This window comes from Onychomys torridus, chromosome 23, assembly GCF_903995425.1.
Source record: "Onychomys torridus chromosome 23, mOncTor1.1, whole genome shotgun sequence".
Taxonomy (NCBI): Eukaryota; Metazoa; Chordata; class Mammalia; order Rodentia; family Cricetidae; genus Onychomys; species Onychomys torridus.
The window spans coordinates 51,206,625-51,226,908 of NC_050465.1; the positions used below are offsets into that span (position 1 = coordinate 51,206,625).

At 37.9% G+C, this 20,284-nt stretch overlaps 1 protein-coding gene across 1 annotated transcript in view; it reads left to right on the plus strand.

Moving 5' to 3' along the window:
- The window catches only part of Unc80 (unc-80 homolog, NALCN channel complex subunit), a 183,769-nt gene extending 163,751 nt beyond the window's left edge, over positions 1-20,018 (plus strand). Inside the window, 7 exon segments of the mRNA XM_036172708.1 lie at positions 190-369; positions 2,844-2,982; positions 5,404-5,460; positions 13,224-13,305; positions 14,355-14,466; positions 15,103-15,302; positions 16,099-20,018. Coding sequence (XP_036028601.1) covers positions 190-369; positions 2,844-2,982; positions 5,404-5,460; positions 13,224-13,305; positions 14,355-14,466; positions 15,103-15,302; positions 16,099-16,365 — 1,037 coding nt within the window. The 3' untranslated portion in view covers positions 16,366-20,018.
- Positions 20,019-20,284: the final 266 nt, after the last annotated feature.

A 20,284-nucleotide genomic window follows, 5' to 3' on the forward strand; every position in this document is an offset into this window, starting at 1 on the left:
TCACTTAGAGTACACCAGTGGCCAATACTGCCCCCCCCCTTCAAATTCTTATATGACTTTGTCTTAAAACTCCTTAGTCTGGGACACACTAGTTACACTTTAAAAACAAAAAGTCAGGAGCACTTTGAAGCAAACATTTCCGTTTTTGATGATCTCACCACCCATTTCCTTTGGTATCTCAACTCCCAGCCTATCAAGGAAAGACATCCATCAGCACTGTGGGCACGTCTACCTCTGCCTACCGCCTGAGCCTAGCCACCATGTCCCGCTCCAACACAGGCACAGGCACTGTCTGGGAGCAAGACAGTGAACCATCCCAACAAGCTTCTCAAGACACCCTGAGTCGGACTGACGAGGAGGATGAGGAGAGTACGTAAGAATAAATTTCCATTAAATGTCTCTGCCATGTAAGCGGCTTCTTAAATTGCCTTGATTACTTTCCACTTGTGTTTTTGAGATGCTTTGACATAATGCTTATTGAAGAGTTGTACCTTTAAAGATGAGAAGGAAATATAAGAGCCCCTCTAAACCAAACAAAACCCACAAAAGGCCCCTCTCTGAACTAAACAAAGTAGAAGAAATGGAAATGGAGATTAGAATTTTAATTAACTAAAATAAATGAAAACATTTTAATATCTCCCTGCAATTAGGCATATAAGATGGAAAAAGAAATCTGTGCTTTGTTAAAATACTTTTCACCAATATTTCCAGATTTAGTTTGGGGGTCATGTAAGGTGGCAATCATAAACAACTTGTCACTAGACACCTGGCCACTGCTCATGGACATACCTCCATAGTTGCAGATCAACTCTTATGAAATATTGACCAAGAAAGCTCAGTGTAAGAGATAAGGATGAGGAGTTTGCTTTTAAATTTTTCTTTACTTATTTATTTGGGACAGAGTCTCATCTATCCCAGGCTGGCCTTGCATCCCCTACATTGCTGAGGATAACCTTGAAGTTTCTGTTCCTTCTGACAGCTGGAATTACAGGCTCAATCATGCACCAGCACACTGGGTCCCTGACACTTTAGTTCAAAAGTGTGCTTCTTATTTAATTTGGTAGTGCTAAGGATTAGTGGTGCTGGGGGCTAAACTTGGGGTTTCATGTCTACAAGGTACTGTCAAGTACTCTGCTACCACTGACTGTATTCTAATACCAAAATTGAGCAGTTTACAATAAACAGTAAGCCTTGATACCAGTTCAAAACATAAAGTGAATTCTACTTTTCTTTAATGTATGAAATAGTATCTACTAACATTTTTTAATGATAGGAAATAATGCCCCCTATGATTCCTGGGACTAAGTCTATTCTCGGGTAACTTCTTGAATGAGTACATGGCCTGGACAGTAGGAAGGAGTTATGGGAGAAACGTAGAAAAGACTTAAACAGACGTCATCGACAGACTCCAACATTCATATAGTGGGAGGGGGTGTCAGAAGGCATGTAGTCTTTTGCTAATATCTTTCTCAGATATCACAGTTATCTCAAAGAAATTGAGGCTGTTAATAAGGGGTGCATTGTGGCTCTGATGTGGGTGAACATTAGTTTATATGGAAAGGGGTATGAAAGCAAGATGATGAACTGCTTTAATTGAAACCATTTTTCCAATCATAGAAGCTCATATTAAGACTTATCAGGTGTAAAACAAAAAAAATTAGAAAGACATAGTCTCCGTCCTCTATGGTATTAGAAGTAATCTTGTAGAGAAGATGGCATTTATAGATAGCACTTAAAAGGCATAATAGAAGAAAACATATGACTAATGAGCAAACAAATGCTATAGAGATGTTAAGACACATGAGTTCAAAGGACAATCAAAGAGAATCTAGGAAAGGCTTTTGTAGAAATAGCTAAATGTGTTCCATCATGTTTTCCATATTTTTAACTTCTTTGTAAACATACTACAAAGGCAATATGTCAAGACTCAGTTCAAATCACTTATAACAAATTAAAATTCATAGCAGTATTCATGTTTATGATCTTATCTGAAATTTTATATTAGATATATCACTTAGAATATTCTAAATAGTATCAGATGACCTTTCATGGTAGCATACATTTGCAAAAACACAATTTGTTTATTGAAGCTTATGTGGTTTAGTAACAGACAGTATTAGATCACTTAGCATAAGGTCAACTTAACACAAACACTGTTCTAAGCTAACTTTCATATGGATTGGGGTGCATTAACTTCTGCCTCTGCAGGGAAGGAAGGCCTCTTTAAAACTTAAAATTTAGATTAGAACAAGCACTTATTTCAGGATGTTACAGTTTTCAAATATTTTTTCTTGAAATATTGCTTCCCACAGCAAGCTATAAATCATTAAGTGAGTTGGGGATTTAGCTCAGTGGTAGAGCGCTTGCCTAGCCAGCGCAAGGCCCTGGGTTCGATCCTCAGCTCAAAAAAAAAAAAAAATCATTAACTGAACTGAGTAGCTTTATAATGTCAAGGAAATGTAATTGACTTATTAAAAAACAAACTCCCAATTGAACTATTCCTGCAATAGTCTTTAAACATGTATGCACAGTCTAGCTTTTCTGAAATCTTTAATTTGTGGGTACACATTGATTTCTTCTTATTTGCTTTTGTAAGTAAGAAGTTCACATGTGTTTTGTGAAGGCTCCTCTAGTGTGAGGGACAGATAGGAAGTGTGTAGACATGAAGAATTATCATTGGTTCACTTGTGGTGTTGGTTTACACAAAGATGACTATAATTGTTTTACTTTAGAGACAGCTCTGAGATTGTACCCATGTCAGACATAGAACTCAAGTACAGCTTTGGTTGTAGTTTTCTGATAGGCATCGTGGTTTTGTAACAATGATTCCTTCACACTTTCAGATGACTCTGTAAGCATGCCCAGTGTGGTAAGTGAACAGGAAGCTTGTCTCCTGGGTACCCTCGGAAGGAGGAGATTCTCCAGCCACGTCTCCAGCATGTCTGCACCTCAGGCTGAGGTGGGCATGTTACCCAGTCAAAGGTAAAGGGCTATAACTGTCTTATACTCTGCACTTGGGGGGCAAAAAGAATTCTGAAAATACATTTAAATTATCCTATAAAAAAGGAAGGAGAAGCAAGCATGGGTCATGTTTCTAGAGAAATTGTTCAAGAAAGCACTTCCATGTAGGTTCCCGTGGGTAATTGCTATAGATTTCCAAGCCAGGCTTTGAAGTGAGATCACACCTGCAGGTCGAAGTATTTTTATATTGAGACATCCATAAATAGAAATATAATCCTTTTCTTCTGGTCAAAGCCATCCTTATATGTCATATTTATCATCAGGCAAGATAATGAGTATTTGGTAAGAGTGGACTAGTTTACTTGATACTCTGGAAGTTTAGCCCTTCTGCAGTTGATGTTCTGCAAGTAGGAACACTTCACTAAGCGAAAAATGTACCTCTGACACTGTGGACCATGAGTGGGACACTTAAATACAGTCCACAATTTCTCCAGCTATGTGCTGAAGTAAGCTAAAATGATCTGAAGTTAATGCACCCCAATCCATATAAAAGTTAGCTTAGAACAGTATTTGTGTTAAGTTGACCTTATGCTAAGTGATCTAATACTTCTATATCAAAAGCTCTAAGATTTAATGACTAAACCATTTAAAGTGTTTCCTTTGGTGTTCTCTGCCATTTAAGAATGTAATTTAAAAAGTACATTTGGGGGCTCTTAGTTTTTAAACGTTTTATATTTGGGGAAATTAGAATACACCACTTACATAATTAAAACTTAAATTTATATTTAAATAAACACTCATACTTGAATTCTACATATTTTTAAATAAAATTATAATACAAAAAATGATCTGACATAGAGTTAATCTAGTTTTTGAACAACTACTATTTTCATTTCAAGAACTGTATTCTTTCCAAGAATTGGTATTGCCTGATTTTTAGTGTGTTATTTATACTTTTGCAATATAGCCTTATGTATGCTATGTCACTGAGCTATATCCCTAGCTGCTGTTATTTTTAATGCACTCACTCTAGTACAATTCACACATAGAACGTAATATCAATAGAGATATATGACTGTGTTCAAATTAAACTGGTTTATATACAGGAATATACTGTACCCAAACCACTCAATAAGTAGTTCGTGCAAATTAATATTTGATAATTTCCCTTTGCACAAAAAAGTATGAAAAAAATATGTAACCAAAGAGCCAAATGTGTCCCAAAAAAGTAACATAAACAATTAATGTTGATAACTATTAATTTATTCTTAATTGTTAGTTGTCCACATGTTTGTATTTAGAATAATATAAATTTTAATTAGAGGTTTTGATCTATTCAAAATAAGTCAAACTACTAATTCTTTTTCCATGTGTATAAATAATAGATAAATTTATTTGCAAGGAGAAATTTTATCTAGTATAAACATATCCCAGAAGTTAAAAGGAATATATTATAAGGCATCACTTTGTTCTTGGATTATATTTTAGAAAATTGGAGAAGGGAACACTCTCTTTGTCCATTACCAAAAAATTATCCCCTTCCTGGGGACAGAGACTAGTTTTACACTCAGATCTTTTGTAATAGTCTCTTCAGTTTTGTGATGCTTAACTATATATAATTTAATACGTAAATATCGAATGCTTTATGGTTGCCTAGCTCAGTGCTAGACCTGAGGGGAAAGTCAATAAAATATAGCACAGCTTATGCTCACAAATATCAGCTCAACTATATTCCAGTAAGTGGATAAACTGTGCTTCACTCACCAACTGGCAGGCTTCCGTTGCATTTACTATTCAGTCAGTAGAGAGTATAGAACAGGGAGGTAAATGTGAGTTCTTTGTAATGTTTTGAAGACACCTTCCATTTGCTTACTGATATTTTCATTGCAAAATTAGCAGGGGAAGTTGGGCTCTTTCTTTGCTTTTCTTAATGGCATCAGCTTCCAGACTTTGGTTGTGGCTATTTATGGTAAGTGGTTTCTGTGTAGTAATGTTAGGATGTACAAGAAAATGTGGGGTCTGGTCATTGAAATACTGTGTCCATAAGATATGTTAAAAATAACCACCTAGCCAAGTGGCTATCAAAGAAATCATAGATTCATCTTCTACAGATCTACTCTTCAATGCATTTCAGAGCTCATGTGTCCATTTGGAGCTCATTTTAACTCTTGACCAATAAACAGACCACTCCTCTGAGAGCTGAACCCATCTGGTCTTTCCTTCCCCCATTGCCTTGAGTCCTATGTCTTGACAAACCCAGCACAAGGTGAAATGGTTGACTGTCTCCTTTTCCTTCCTTGTTCTGTTAAATTTATTTTCAGTTCTTGGAAACAGAAAATTGCATGCCTTTTTTCCCCTTCCCCTTTTCTTTTTTTCCTCTTTTTATTTTTTCTTTCTGCATTTTCTTTCCCTAAATGCTTCATCTCCCTACCCCTCCTGCAGTGAACCTAATGTCCTCGATGACTCCCAGGGCCTGGCCGCTGAGGGCAGCCTCTCTAGGTACAGTGTCAAAGCTACCTGTCTATTGGTGTCTGTGCTGGGAAACTAGCTGTTCCCTGTCACCTCCGTCACTCTTGTCTCCTCCGTCTTCTCTTGCCCGTCTTGGTATCTATTTCCATCCCTCGCCCTTTGTTGTTCATGAACACACGAGCCTGGAGTCAAAGGTGTAGCAGACCCTCCTTCTTTACAGACAGCTTCAGAGATCAATCACAAATAGTCTAAAAACCTCAATTAAAAAAAAAAAAAGCTGCAGAGTTCTCTATGGGGCATGTCTAATGAATCTCTAAAATGCTTGATATACCAAGGGCTAGGGCTGTAGTTCAGTGGTAGTGATATGTGCTTAACATATGCTAGACCCTGGGTCCAATGCCCAGTACTTCCCCCAAAGTTTGTTATACAAAATCTTAAATTTGTCCCATCTAAACATTCATTTCAACACTAATATTCACTGAGAATTGCTTTTTTTTTTTTTTTTTTTTGGAGGGGGGATCTTTTTAGTACAGGTCCCTCTCAGGGAGCCCCTGTACTCCGTCAAGTCGTATCTTTTTAGCTAATACCATAGAAGGTAAGAAAACAATGATGCTGAGAGAACAGCAATGTCACCACCACTTAGGCGATTGCTCCTCTTCCAAGCATGCTGTTTGGCATGCCATTATTGGAGCCTGTTCAAACACGTTATTAAGAATATTGGGCCGGGCGGTGGTGGTGGCGGCGCATGCCTTTCATCCCGGCACTTGGGAGGCAGAGCCAGGCGGATCTCTGTGAGTTGGAGGCCAGTCTGGGCTACAGAGTGAGTTCCAGGAAAGGCGCAAAGCTACACAGAGAAACCCTGTCTCGAAAAACGAAAAAAAAAAAAAAAATTGGTTCTAGCACAAAGATGACTCAAAAACTTGCCATGGAAAAATCCAATGCAAACTTTTCTTGGTAAGCAATAAGAGAAGTCATAGAACAGAAACAATAGAATACCTAGACTATTTATTTGCTTAAGCCTTCAGAAATGGGTACTGCACCTTTAACACTCAGATAAACCACGTCAAACATTCCTAATCTTGTGCTGTCGATTTACACCTCTCAACTAATCCTCATTAGGGGCAATGCTTCTTGTTCATCTTTAGAGTGTCTTTGTGCCATCTCAAGAGAAAACCCTCCCAGGGCTGCACTCTATAGTGAGTACGGTACCCCACCGTGTTTATTGCTTTATCACAAAGATGAGGAAATGTTGAGAGGCCGTTCCTGTGAAAGGTTGTCTTTTGTTTTCTTCGCATCTTGTTCGGATTTCACATTTTCTTCTTCAACTGAAAATGGGAAATTTAGTCCATCATCAGGTCTTTTTTTTTATTGTTATTATTTTACTGGATCCATAACTCATGACATTCATTTGTGTTTGCGAGCCCTCGCCTGGACAGATTAGTCTCATATTGGGAAATGTGGAAGTGCGACAGAGAGCAACCTTAATTAGCAGGAGCTGTAGGGTGAGGCAGGTTGAGAAACACCGTCCTGGAGAAGGTTTCCCTTAGCCATTCATAGTGTCTGAAGAACTTTGAACAAAGGCTAGCACCCGGGACATCAATGCTTTCAAAGACGTAATTATTGAATGCTTAAAAATGCATATGGAGTAGGAAAGCCTTTATTTCAGAAGGTAGGACCAATGGCTGCTTAAGAATAGTCAGGCTTGAGTATAAATGAGTTTGCACTGAGGGTTCAGTCCAGATTCTGGTTCTGTTAACCAAATTCACCGTGCAATTTATGCGGATACATGGGTAGAGTTTATTTTTATTAATTTTCTGAAGGACTTGGCGAGCCCAGGGTTCAAACGACTGGAGTCATCTGAACTAATTCCTTCTGTGCCGGGTCCGGTGCAAAGGAAGGAAACTCAAGGTTTGTGCTAGGTACTAAAATGAGTTGAGAGCCAGAGTTAGAGACCTCATGTCCAGGTGAATTCATTGTGTTAGCGTTTCGATGACCATCTTCAGTTGGCTGTTGTTGATCTGTCGTTGCTGGCACTGTTTTCCTTTGAACCTTGGTGTTAGTCACCAGACCCAGCTGTGGTCATTAAGAAATGGAAAGATGGAGAATTTGCTTTGGATTCTGAAATAATTTTATTAATGTGGAGGCTTCCCACCTATCACCAGCACATCCACCTTTGCCATATGCTGCAAGCTCTATCTCTTGAATGCCATTGGTCAGCAAGTTCTCTTTGGAGGAGAGGAAATTTGAGCATTTACTAAAAAGGGGGTTTATGAAATGCCACGTTTTTATATATTTTTGTTTGCAGGATTTCTTATTTTTTGGCACAAAAATTCTTTATGCACATTCTGAAAAATCCAAAAATAGAAAGGCAATAACCATGTGAATTTCATTTAATAGACACTTTTGGACTTTAGGTCTGAAGTACACTCAAAGTTGTCCTGAAGAAAATCTGACCCAAACTTACCAAGAAGCATATTGGAAGGAGACCAGTACACACACACACACACACACACACACACACACACACACACACACACACACACACACCTTTGCTTAACCTTTACAGGGCTTTGCTTCTGACAGGCCACTTGTTTTAGACAAAAGAGGTAAGTTGAACTGAGTGGGCTGAGTGAGGAAGATAACCAAATAAAGTTGGTGGGAACTGAAAAAAATTATACACCAATTGGAAACTTCTAAGATTTTTACTAAATTGCACTAATACATTTCTTTTAATGACTCAGCCCCCAAATTTCTGTCAGAAACATTGTTTCCTGTCTGGTTCCATTTCTTAAAACTTCCATTGGAAATTAATAAGCTAAATCAAAACTCCATGGAAGATTTTTCTTTTCTGGAGAGCACTGCTCTGAAAGGCATAAAAACTCATTGTAGAGGTTCCTTAGACACAAGTATATACATAGCATGGGCATATTTTCCCTCTGAAATAATAGAGTTCTAGAGAAGTTATTTAAGTCCTTAAGGCTAGATATTTATAGTTCAGAACCAGATTTTTGTTTAGGCACGTTAGGGTATTTTAAAAAGCAGGAGTCTACAATGAATTCTTAATTTAAAAAGAAATTATCATACCGGGCGGTGGTGGCGCATGCCTTTATTCCCAGCACTTGGGAGGCAGAGCCAGGCGAATCTCTGTGAGTTCGAGGCCAGAGGAAAGGCACAAAGCTACACAGAGAAACCCTGTCTCAAAGAAAGAAAGGAAGGAAGGAAGGAAGGAAGAAACAAAGAAACAAAGAAACAAAGAAAAGAAAAGAAAAGAAATTATCATGGCATTTTCTTCTTGGAAAAGTTTAATCACAGTGAAAATTAAGAATGCAGTCCAAGTTTGAACAAGACTGTATTCTAGAAGAGATAACAATAACCTATGTATGTAAATAACAATAACCTGTGCCGATCTTATGCTCATACATAGCCTCTAGGCTTGAAAACTTGCCAGGTACTCTGAAAATACAAGGAAGATCCTACCAGCCTTTAACACAGCTGAAAAGGCAGGGCCAAGATGATGTACACTGTGACACATAATGTGCTCTTTGCCATTGCTACACTGGTTCTCACAAGATGTCTAATATCCAGTTACTCCTTAATATCTGATCTCGTCAGATCTAGTCTGTAAATGTGGTAGAACTTAAAATACATTTTCTTGGGTGCTAGGAAGGCTAAGTACATATAAATAATAATTGTTCTGTGAAAGGGAGGAGTAGGCTTTGGTCTTCTGTTTACTTCCCTGCTTTGTGCCCATTACCCCTTTAGTGTTAACCTCATGAGTTCCCACCATAAGGAAAAATGGCTGTCCCATATGCATTATGTCCCACTTATAGAGTTCTATAACCAAATTAAAGCTGAAGCCAAAAGTATAGAAAGAAGCAATTAACACACCAATTTCCTAGCCAGGTAGTGTTGTCATCCAGAGTGTCTGCTTAACTTTTTATTTATGTTATATATGATATATTGTAATAATATAATTTATTTTTTATAATTTAAGTGACACAAATTATCCTTGCATTACTGAATGGCTCCTTGTTTACATAGCTCTCATTTAAAGAAATATTATCACGCATATATTAGGAAGTATACACATGTACATATTATGGTCCAGGCCATTATTCTGCAACAATGAAAAGGATGTAATCTTATCAGAATCATTTTCCTAACATTGCCCAAATTCCCCTAGCTTATGAATTGCTTCCTTGCATTATAAACAGGAACTAGTTTTTGAAGATAGTTTGAATCACACCAACTCCTCTGTGCCCTGGTTGGATTTTCTTCTCTAAAATCTGGATTTTACCGTCATTTGCCAAAGTGATATTTTCAGGAACTCAGAAACACAAGACAAGGAAAGGCATGCCAACACAGACCTGTCATGTAGCCCTAGCACTTGGCGGGGTGGGGAGGCTTCGATGATGCTTGGCACATTCTAGGCCAGCAAGGGTAACATACTGAGACCATGGCCCTCTACAACAAAAGGTTATTTACTTATAAATGTGTTGCAAGATGTTAGTTTAAATTTGGAAAGTTTTTATTAGCTTTTGTACTTATTGTTTCACCCTACTTAAGACAATAAAAAAATCAGCTGTCATTCTTAAAATTAACGCTTCCAAGAAACCAGTGTTCTATATAAGATCAAGTTTTTTAGTATTTGATCAATGAGTTTGACAAACTTTGACATCACTTCAACTTCTCAATTGTTTTTCATAACTGTTGTACATAAATAGATATTTCAGTTATTCAAAAGGCTTTAGTTGCCTACTGAAGTCTACTTTAAAAATTTGAGACTACCCAGTAAAGTGTAGTAGCTCCTTGATGAGGAAAATAATTTTGATTATTACATTTGTGGTAGATGAAGACTCTGGATAAGACTGCTTCAGAATTTTAAAATAGAAGGCAGAACATAATACAGACAGATTCTTCATACAAAGAGCTTGGCTTTCTCCCAGTTCCTACAAATAACTGAAATATTACATTATATGAAGGAACAGAAGCTACAGTAAAGCTTGAAGTGTAAATCTATTTAGTTTTATCAATAAAAACCAGGAGTCAGATATTGGGGTAATAACCTGAAAGATCAGAGAAGCAGGGGAACAGCCACCAGTGACTTCTTACCTCTCCAGATCCTCCAACCCAAAAAGCCAAGATCCTGTCTTGCCTTTTCACTTCGTGTCTCTACCTCCCAAGTGCTGGAATTAAAGGTGTAAGCCACCACTCCCCAGCTTCTATGGTTAACTAGTGGCTAGCCTCACCCTTCCAGGCAAGCTTTATTTGTCAAAACACAAACAAAATATCACACAACAGAAGCTAATTTTTTATATTTAGTTCTAGTTTGAAATAAACTCCAAGATATGAAAATTTTTGCCTACATTACATTCATTGTTCTCTTTTTTTTATTTCTGTTTCACATGACAACTCATTGATGCAGCAAATAGAAATTTCAACAACATATTTCTAGGGCAAGTATAATTTATTGCCTGGGATGTGTTCCAGGAACATGTTCTATAATTTCATTTTTGATGTGTACATTCCTGTATTATTTACATAGAACAGCCAATTACTAAAGAAACCTGGTAGATTTCTCAGCTATAAGCCTCTCTGTCCATAGAGAAATGTTGATGCTCATGATCTTCCCTTGGAGTAACCTTCATTAAATTACTGTTATGTTGTGACATTTAACTCTCCAAGTAATGTATATTTTTCTTTTCTTGGACCATTTTTTCTCACAATCTCAGGTTACTAAGTAAAAGTGAGACAAGAGGACTGCCTCGTATTCATTTTCTCTGTCCCATTGTTTTCAAAACGTATTACCTACTTCCTTTTAGTATCCTAGAAGCAATAAACTCATTACAAACAACAAATGTAAAACAAGAAAGCATGCTGTCTATACATGTCACTTTTCATATACAAACCATTTTACATCAACTAACTTCTTTTCTCCACCTTAATGGGAGGTAGTTGGTAAGTATCAACCTCCCTTTATGGCTAAGGGAACTGAGGTAACATCTAGATGTCAATGAAGAATCCATTCCAATGGTAGCTTTGCTTGGTATTGGGAGAAATGTGTTCCTACTTGTGTGCATATATATGTTTTCCAACTTAACAGACACATGTTAAAATGGATAATCAATAAGGAGATGTCATTTCAGACATGCCAGCAGCATAGTCTGGAATGATTATTAAAATGTGCTACAATGTTCCATTAGCATAGAGTTCCTTCATACACACTACACAATAGTATAAAAATAATATACATCGCCGGCGGTGGTGGCGCACGCCTTTAATCCCAGCACTCGGGAGGCAGAGCCAGGTGGATTTCTGTGAGTTGGAGGCCAGCCTGGGTTACCAAGTGAGTTCCAGGAAAGGCACAATGCTACACAGAGAAACCCTGTCTCGAAAAACTAAAAAAAAAAAAAAGAAAAAAATATATATATATATCAATCTGTTGAACTTGATTTTGGGGGAAGAAAAACAGTTTTAAACACCTCTTTTTTGGCAGTCTTTGTAGAATTGTGTTTTGCATACATCAGATGGTGTAATCATAGCTCTATTTCATAGAAAATTCAACAGATCTTATGGAGTCATTGCTTTTCGTCTAGCAAAAATATGAATTGGACTTTAAATAAATGATAGCTTTGACTGTATCAAATGCAATTGTTAGCCTGTTGTTAGGACACGAGAAGCATCTGAATGCCCATCTTGCCACTAATTTTTTTTTTATTAAAAGTGCAGTGAGGTGTTTATGTAGCACATTATAAAACAAAACAGGACTGTGTAGATATAATCATTCTCTTTTTTTTTTTTTTCTTGGACAGTTGCTGACTGGGTTCCTCTGTGGGATGTTTTACCTTAACAATATCTGTAGATGACTCTCCTTTTGGAAAGGCAAAGACATCATTGAACCATAAATCAATTAATCGCATTGACATCAACTACAGAATTAAAATACCATATGGGGCACAGTGTATTTCTCTTTTCATTCTCTCTTCCGTTGTAGATTCCTATGATACATGCATGGAGAATGAAAAAGAAACATGGCCCATTTCAGTGTGTTCGGCTTCACCAACACCAAAGTAGCAGACCCTGTCAGTAGCCATTTTTGCTTATGAGACACACATACACAGTAATTTGGGAGGAGCAGACTGTTCCTTTTATCAGCTGCACAGCTCGCTTGAGTGCAGCTAACTGAGAGTACTGTCAGTTTACTTTGCCAGCCTTTTAAATCTAAAACAGTTTTCAAATATATTTAAATTTTCTACCCATGTGACTATTTGCTTAGCTGTCACAGAGACTTCAGGCTGCAAACATGTGTTGAATGTGTCCCTTCACCCAAATGGATTCTGTGTCTGATGTGTTCAATATTTGTCCATCTTATTTTCGTTTAAATTGGAAGTTTTAAAACAGGTGTTCCCATCCATGTGACAGAGTTGTTTGTGTGTACTTGTCGCCAGCGTTTTCATTCCCCTTGGAAAAAAATTGAGATTAGAATATGACATATCAAGCCTTTTGATGGCTTCCAAACCAGGGGTGTGATCGAACCAACGTCCTGCTGAATATAGATATGTATCAGTGATTGAAAACAGAATCTCAATTTTGACAGCTTGGGGCTACAAGGCCTTGTCCTCCTTTCCAAGCCTTTGAAAACCCCTACCCCAGGGACTCTTCCCCAACCATCCTTCAAAGATAATGGTATCTTTGAAGTGACTGTTCCATATAAGTGGTTTTGGCTAACACCCACCAGGGAACGGTCTTTCATGCTACCTCCAGGGTAGACTAATGCTGTTGATGCTTGGCAGGGTGGCAAGTGTACAGAGTGAGCCTGGCCAGCAGAACCTCCTCCTGCAGCAGCCACTGGGGAGGAAGAGGGGCCTGAGGCAGGTAAGTGGACCCTGAGATGCTAAGAGCGTCAGCCTGTAAAATGGAAGATCCGCTTGCTTGCTAATGCCTGTGTTTATTAAGATTACACTCAGCCTCCTTGTCTGAAATAAGCAGCGTACAGAAACCTCAACGTATGGTAAATGCTTGGGCAAGTTGAGCACATGAGGCTTCTCTTTCAAATATGAATCTTTCGTTGTGCGAAGCTGGTTATTTGATAAGGAAGGTTGGCCTATAGATTTTCTTTTTCTCTATTTGGCAAGCTTCTTTCCCAGCCAAACTCATGGGCAGTGCTTGTATTGGCTGTTACACAGTTAACCAAATACCTGCTTTTATAGAATCAGAGAAAGGTCCTTTCTTACTCTGAGGTTAGAGATTTAATATTGAAACAGAAGATCCTATTTTCAGCTGGGTGTTGTGGTGCATACCTATACTTCCAGAACATAGGAAGCTGAGGGAGGAGGGTTATGAGTTTAATGCCAGTCTGGGTTACATAGAGTTGGAAGCCAGCCTGGGAGCGGAAAATTTCCTTAGGAGACACTCCTCCCTTCCTTAACTCCTTTTCTTTCTCCTCTGCCCCCTTCTCCCATCTCTCCCTCACACCTGTCTCCTCTCATTTCTCAATTTCTAGACATAGGTTCACTATATAGTCCAAGCTTGTGTCACACGCAATCCTTCTGCCTCAGTCTCCTGAGTATTAAGATTACAGGTATGAACCCCCCACTCCTGGCTCATACATTGTTTTATAAATAAAAAGTCTGAGAGAAGCTCTGATGTTTTGCTAGAGGCATGGTTTCTTAATAAATCTCTCTGTGAGTTGAGAGATGTTCAACTATAGTTTAGATAAGCAAAAGCCAGGTATTAAGCATTATTTGGGGGTTTTCTACCCACCGAACTTCTCAAATTTGGCATTTTAAGTCCATTAACATTCCAAGGCCACAGAAAGGAGCAGATAAGACAGTCGAGTCAGGGTCACCTGAACACAGTGTCTGTTCCCAAACCGTTGGCCTTTTTTTTTTTTTTGCCAGTTTGATTTTATCTATTTCCTTTAGCTAAGACGCCCTCTCCTGTCAAGGCAGAAGACTCAGACTGAACCCAGAAACCGCCACGGGGCTCGACTGTCCACCACTCGCAGAAGCATTCAACCTAAAACAAAGCCGTCTGGTGAGGGGGGCCTCTTGTATCCCTTCTGATTGCTCCACTGTTGTGATGCCAGGCAGCTTGGCCCAGAAGGCCGGCAGAAAGTGACATGATGTAACTAACCTCACTTTGGGGGAGGTCTTAGGATAAGTTTCCCAGACAACTTCACTACTTTTTTTTTTTCTCTTCTCATCCTACCCAACCTTTCCCCACTCCCAGTGAACCTAGATAAATGGAACAAGCCAAGGTAAATTGTCAAACATGAATGTAAAAGGTTGTATTTTCTTTATGCAATCCGGAAACTAGAGCGTTCTGCTTCTTACTAAAGGCAAGAAGGGTGCAGCGAATATGGGCCCTTTGAAGAGAACTCTTCAAAAAGAAAACTCTTTTGCCTTTTTGATTCTAGAACTCACCACTAGAATCATCATTGTGAGAAGTTAACCTTTGCAAATCTCATTCTAGGCCATTTACGTAGAAATTGTTTTCTCCTTCAATTCTATCCTATATAAGCAAGAGAAATCAAAATACATAAAATGGCCATATAGGATCTCATTTATTACAACCCAGCAATGTCTTTATGACAAATCACTGGTTAATGCCAATTATTAAGCATCAGTGGTCAATTTCTCTCCTACTGATTGGTGCACCTCTAACTTACAGTTGATCAGAAACGATCTGTGACCTTCATTGAGGCTCAGCCAGAGCCAACAGCTGCCCCAACAGACATACTTCCTGCCACAGGCCAACCACAGGGCTGCAGCCCAGGCCTGTCTAAGAAACCAGAAGCAACAGACCAGCCAGTGCTGACATCTTCTCCTGCCATTGTGGTTGCCGATCTTCATAGCCTGTCTCCCAAGCAGGTGAGGGCACTACAGAGACAGGCAAGGCCTGCTCCCTGCATCCTTATTTGCAGGATTCTCTTACATATGTACATATATTCCTTCCAAATAATTAAGTTCAGATCCATAACATGCTATTGACCAAACAGATACTATTTTTGCGTACTATTGTGAAAAAGAAAATCTATATAAATTGTTTGCTCAATAATGCATCTATAAAAAAGAAGGACCAAGAGATGGCTTAGTGGAAAACACAAAAGGAATTATTTTTCAGCTGGAATAATCACTGACAACAGAAATCTGATACACAGAATATTTTTCAGCTAGAGCATATGAAGTCACTAGCTTAGATGAACTCTTCCCATAGTTTTCTGTGTCCTAGAAGATCAAATGAACTTAAATTTTTTCCCTCGCTGTTTTTGTACTATTTAACTTTGCTTTTATGAATAAATTTCTATAGGTGCCAAATTCTGATGTGATAGTTAAAGAAAACTAAAGGGTAATATTAGCATACACATTTGCATGGCCTTTAATAGTTAAAAGGAACTCTAGCACATAATTTATGTCAGTTCATTTTCACAGTCTATAAGATAAGCATGGCCCTTCCCCACCAAAACAAACAAACAAATCCTATGTCAAAGGATAGAAAAGCAATGCTTTGAAAGCTGGAAGGGTCTTTATAGATCCTCCTGTGACAGGGGCTGGACCTTGGCTTCTCCTCTGAGTTCTTGTCCAATTGTGGCTACACAGCAGTTTTTATGTTCTTCTCTGGTACCCATCCTACTTGCCCATGATGCTATGATCCTTTTGATCACAGAGTGAGCCCCTCCTTGCTGAAGAAGGAGAACAAAAGGAGGAGACAGGAGTACAAGGTGCTGCAGCACACAGCCCCCTCTCCACTCACCTCTCAGACCCTGATGACTTCACTGGCCTTGAGACATCCAGCCTCCTACAGCATGGAGACACTGTTCTTCATATCAGTGAGGAAAATGGCATGGAGAACCCCCTGCTGTCCAGCCAGTTCACTTTCACTCCTCCTGAGCTGGGGGAGAAAGATGCAGCACTAGATGAGTCCCATGTTTAGCGCTGTGTCACAGGAGCCACGAAGTCGACAGAAGACGGCTGACAACAGAATTCTTTTGATGAAAAGAGTTAATTCCAAAACAGCACTTTATAGCCAGTGGGTGGCGTTAAGTCTGAGTGAATTTTGCTGCCAAAACTCCTAATGTGTCATAACCATCTTAAAAATCAATAGCTAAAAGTCTTTAGTCACGGGAAGACCATAAAAATGGGGAAGAATAAGGGGGAAGAGCCATTTCACTGCACATTGTGTATAGCTCGCTTTGAGCAGCTAAGAATACATATACTATTACAGACAGCTGAGAATATTTACTATTGCTTCCCTCATAAGAATACTAACGATATGATCTAAAAAGGAATGCAATCTTTTAAGATATTCACATATGCATCGCCTGAAAATGTTTATTTTTGTAGTCTCAAAAATTGTACATTACGTAGCCATACGCATAGCAATTCACATAAAAACAACCAATAAGAAAAACAATTAGATTGGAGAAACTAAATTACAAGCCCTGCAGTTATTTTTGTTTTGGTTAACAATATGCCCAGTAATTAAAGGAACAAAACACTACTTTTTAGAGCTGTGGACTTTTCAAAATTTATTTTCTAACTGTCATTTTCACTCCATGCTACAAATCAAAATTCTAATGCCACAGATCATTCCATATCAATCACATTAGACATAATGTTCTAGAAATTCTCAGATCAGACATGATTCTGAATTATAATTATAAAAAGCTAAATGTAAATAGCATTGCTTGAAAGAGCTGGAATTCCTACTTCTAGTCCTGACCACATCAATGTCTAGATTGGATCTATTGAAAAAGGGGATTGCTTTCTCTTATAGTCCTTGTGCCTGCCCCTGAGGGCATATTTTCATACATTGAAGTTAAGTTGTTAGAACTAGATCGGAAAATAACTTTTTCTCAGTAGTCAAGTAGTCTATGATCCTTAGGAGATCTCAGCTAATGAGGAAAAATACAGAGGTAATCAATTTCCTCATTGCCTCAGACAGCTTGTATATATCACTAATAGGGCTTTAACCTGAAGTGCGGTTGCTTCAATACAATAAAATAAAATAAAATTTGGAAGGCTTGTGAGGCCACTACTTAGTGGATTATTAAAGGGCTGGGCACCATGCAGTTCATAAATGGTTTTCAAAAGTTTAGCAGTTTACATTAGAGAAATGTTACATAACTACTAAGCATTGAAAGAAATGTATACATACCTACATTGGTATAGGAGTGTGTGTGTGTGTGTGTGTGTGTGTGTGTGTGTGTGTGTGTGTCTTAGTCTTCAAGTAGAAGTTAATAGAGTTTGATTATGTTGAAATGAGTTTAAAATATACTCTATATGCTTAGTGTTGACTGTGTTGGCTATGAACTGTACATGTATATATAGAGGAGATTTACAAACCCAAACAAATCATAAAGGAAAGTAATTTTTATGTTAGAATTGTTTATTAAATAAGCACAGTATATCTTGTGACTTATAAAATCAAATATATTTTGGGGCTATGGCCCATTCACCAAGGAAATGAAAATATCTATAAGTTAATTAGAATAAGATTTAAAATCCCCAAGTTGAGAAAATCAAGATGGTATCACCTCCAGGCCTTTGACTAAGAACAAGTATGGGAAATCAAGGAGATAAAGGGATCTGTTTTATGTACTATAGCATCTTCATATCATTTATACTTAATGCTGAGTTCATCCCTAAGTGCAGAAGTTGACATGCAAGTGGTTTTCTGGTTCTAAGCTGATGTATTTTGCCTGTTAAAAACTATGCTGCTCAATTAGCATTAGAGGCCTTATGTCTGGTAATTACAAGTGTCTGAGTTATGTGCGTCTCTGTGCTTTGTTCCAGTTTTGGGATTCTTGATTCAAAATCTCTATAATTGTGTCAGATATTTAAGAAGTATAGAGGTCAATGAATTGTTAAATACTCAACAATAACCCTAAATACCTTTATATATTTTAAATGTGTTGGGCTGTTTGAGAAATTTTACTGTTTGAGAGATTTTACTGCTTTGTCTGCCTTTTAGCCTGACTCCTTCAGTGTCATGTATGGAAATCTGTTAGAAATTTTTTCAATAAGCTAAGTAATGTTTTACCTTGAAGAAAAAAAAAAAAAAAAGACTTGTCCACTCTGAGAAATAGGAACTTACAGAGTGGAAATGCTCTCTCTCGTGTTGGACTTCTGAGATTTTACAGATTTGTGTATCTGTTCCATTTAAGGTGTCCTTAAATGTGTTGAATGTAATGTGTTGAATGTTTATGTGTGGTGACTAAAGTATCTATATGTATGTGCATAAGACTGTCACAAGATGTATTCTCAGGAATACTGTTACCTGGAGTTTGAAGGAATAACTTAAAGAAAAACAGTTAGGGAAGAAAAGAAAAAAGTTCCAGTTAATTGACAATCTTTTGTAAAATTCAAAATGTGACTAAGAACTTATTATCACTGATGATCAATATAATATTAGTAAAAATAGATTTATTTCTTAATCTATGATGCTTAATCATATTTATCTCATTCAGAGAAAGGATAAAACAGGCACCCAATTTCACCAGGTATTAAAACAATTACATTCAATTAAGATTGGTCCTTTGGAAAGTAACATTATAGAGAGACCTTGGAATAAAAAAAATATCATCCATGATAATGGGCACAGATTTATAATATTCGGATTGAAGCAGTTTAAATCCTGGGTGCAGAATTTTCTAGAACAAACATTTTATTTTCATTTTCAGCCTTCACTGCTTTCTATAATTCTATTAAACTACTTGATTCTTCTGACAAGGAAAGTGAGTTACTGAGTGCCTTGGAAAAAAGCCACTAAGAACTACAGTGTCAAAGGGCACAACCGGGCACATGGCAGTGCTGGAGACAACCATTGGTTTGCTGCATCAGGCCTCCAAGAGTGACTTAAGACAAGATGGCATCTCTCATTTAGCATCTGTTCTTTTAGTCAGTGAAGAACTTTCTCCACTTTGCTGCCCACCTCCTAGAGTTTCCGAGGAAATAATAGTGTATGGATAGACATCTAGAGGGATGAAAGGGTTATAGAATTATAGTTCAAAGCATGAATGAAATACCTTCCTTGGGTTACACCAGATACTTTTCCAGAGAACTCTCCAGAATTTGCTGCTGTCACACTGAGTCACACTGTTGCTCTGTGACCTCACACTTCCGATCCATGGCCTTGTGTCTCAGCAGGGAGTAAAATGTCCCACATCCTCACTTGCTTTCGTGGGTCTCAACTGCGGCATTTCAGAAGCAAACTTTGATTTGACACTCAGGAGAATAAAAACAAGCTGAGGGCAGAATGTATTTGGAAAAGTTTATGATAAATTTACTTATATTATTTAAGGATCATTTAGGATCATAAATTTATGTACCTCCATGATATTTTCAATAGTCACTGTGACCATGGGATTAAAGTCCTTTATTAGCCATTTTGTAGGTAAAAACAAAGGATTGACTACACAGCCAACTTCCCTCAGATGACTATAAAGTCTGTTATGAATACTGAATGACCAAAGAGCATGGAAAAATGCATATGAATAAATACTGAGATGTTTATGAAAGATATTTATGAAAGCTATTGACTTCTGTGTTTGAATATGCACATATAATAAAATAAATCTAAAAGTATTTAATGTGCCCCCATTTCATTTCTCTCCTTTGAAAATGGGTTAGCTCATTCAGGATCATTTTTGAAGACTTGGAGTGTGCCTTCCTTTATTCACCTCTTGTTCTTTCTACCTGTACTCTATACCTGGCCTAAAGTCACCACTCAATACACACCTTCAGTCTCTCCACTTCTACATACAATTGACAGCCACCTACAGGTGCTTTCCATTCCCCATCTTTCAAAAATCTTCCAAGTCACAACATTAAAGTCTTGACTTGATTGTCCT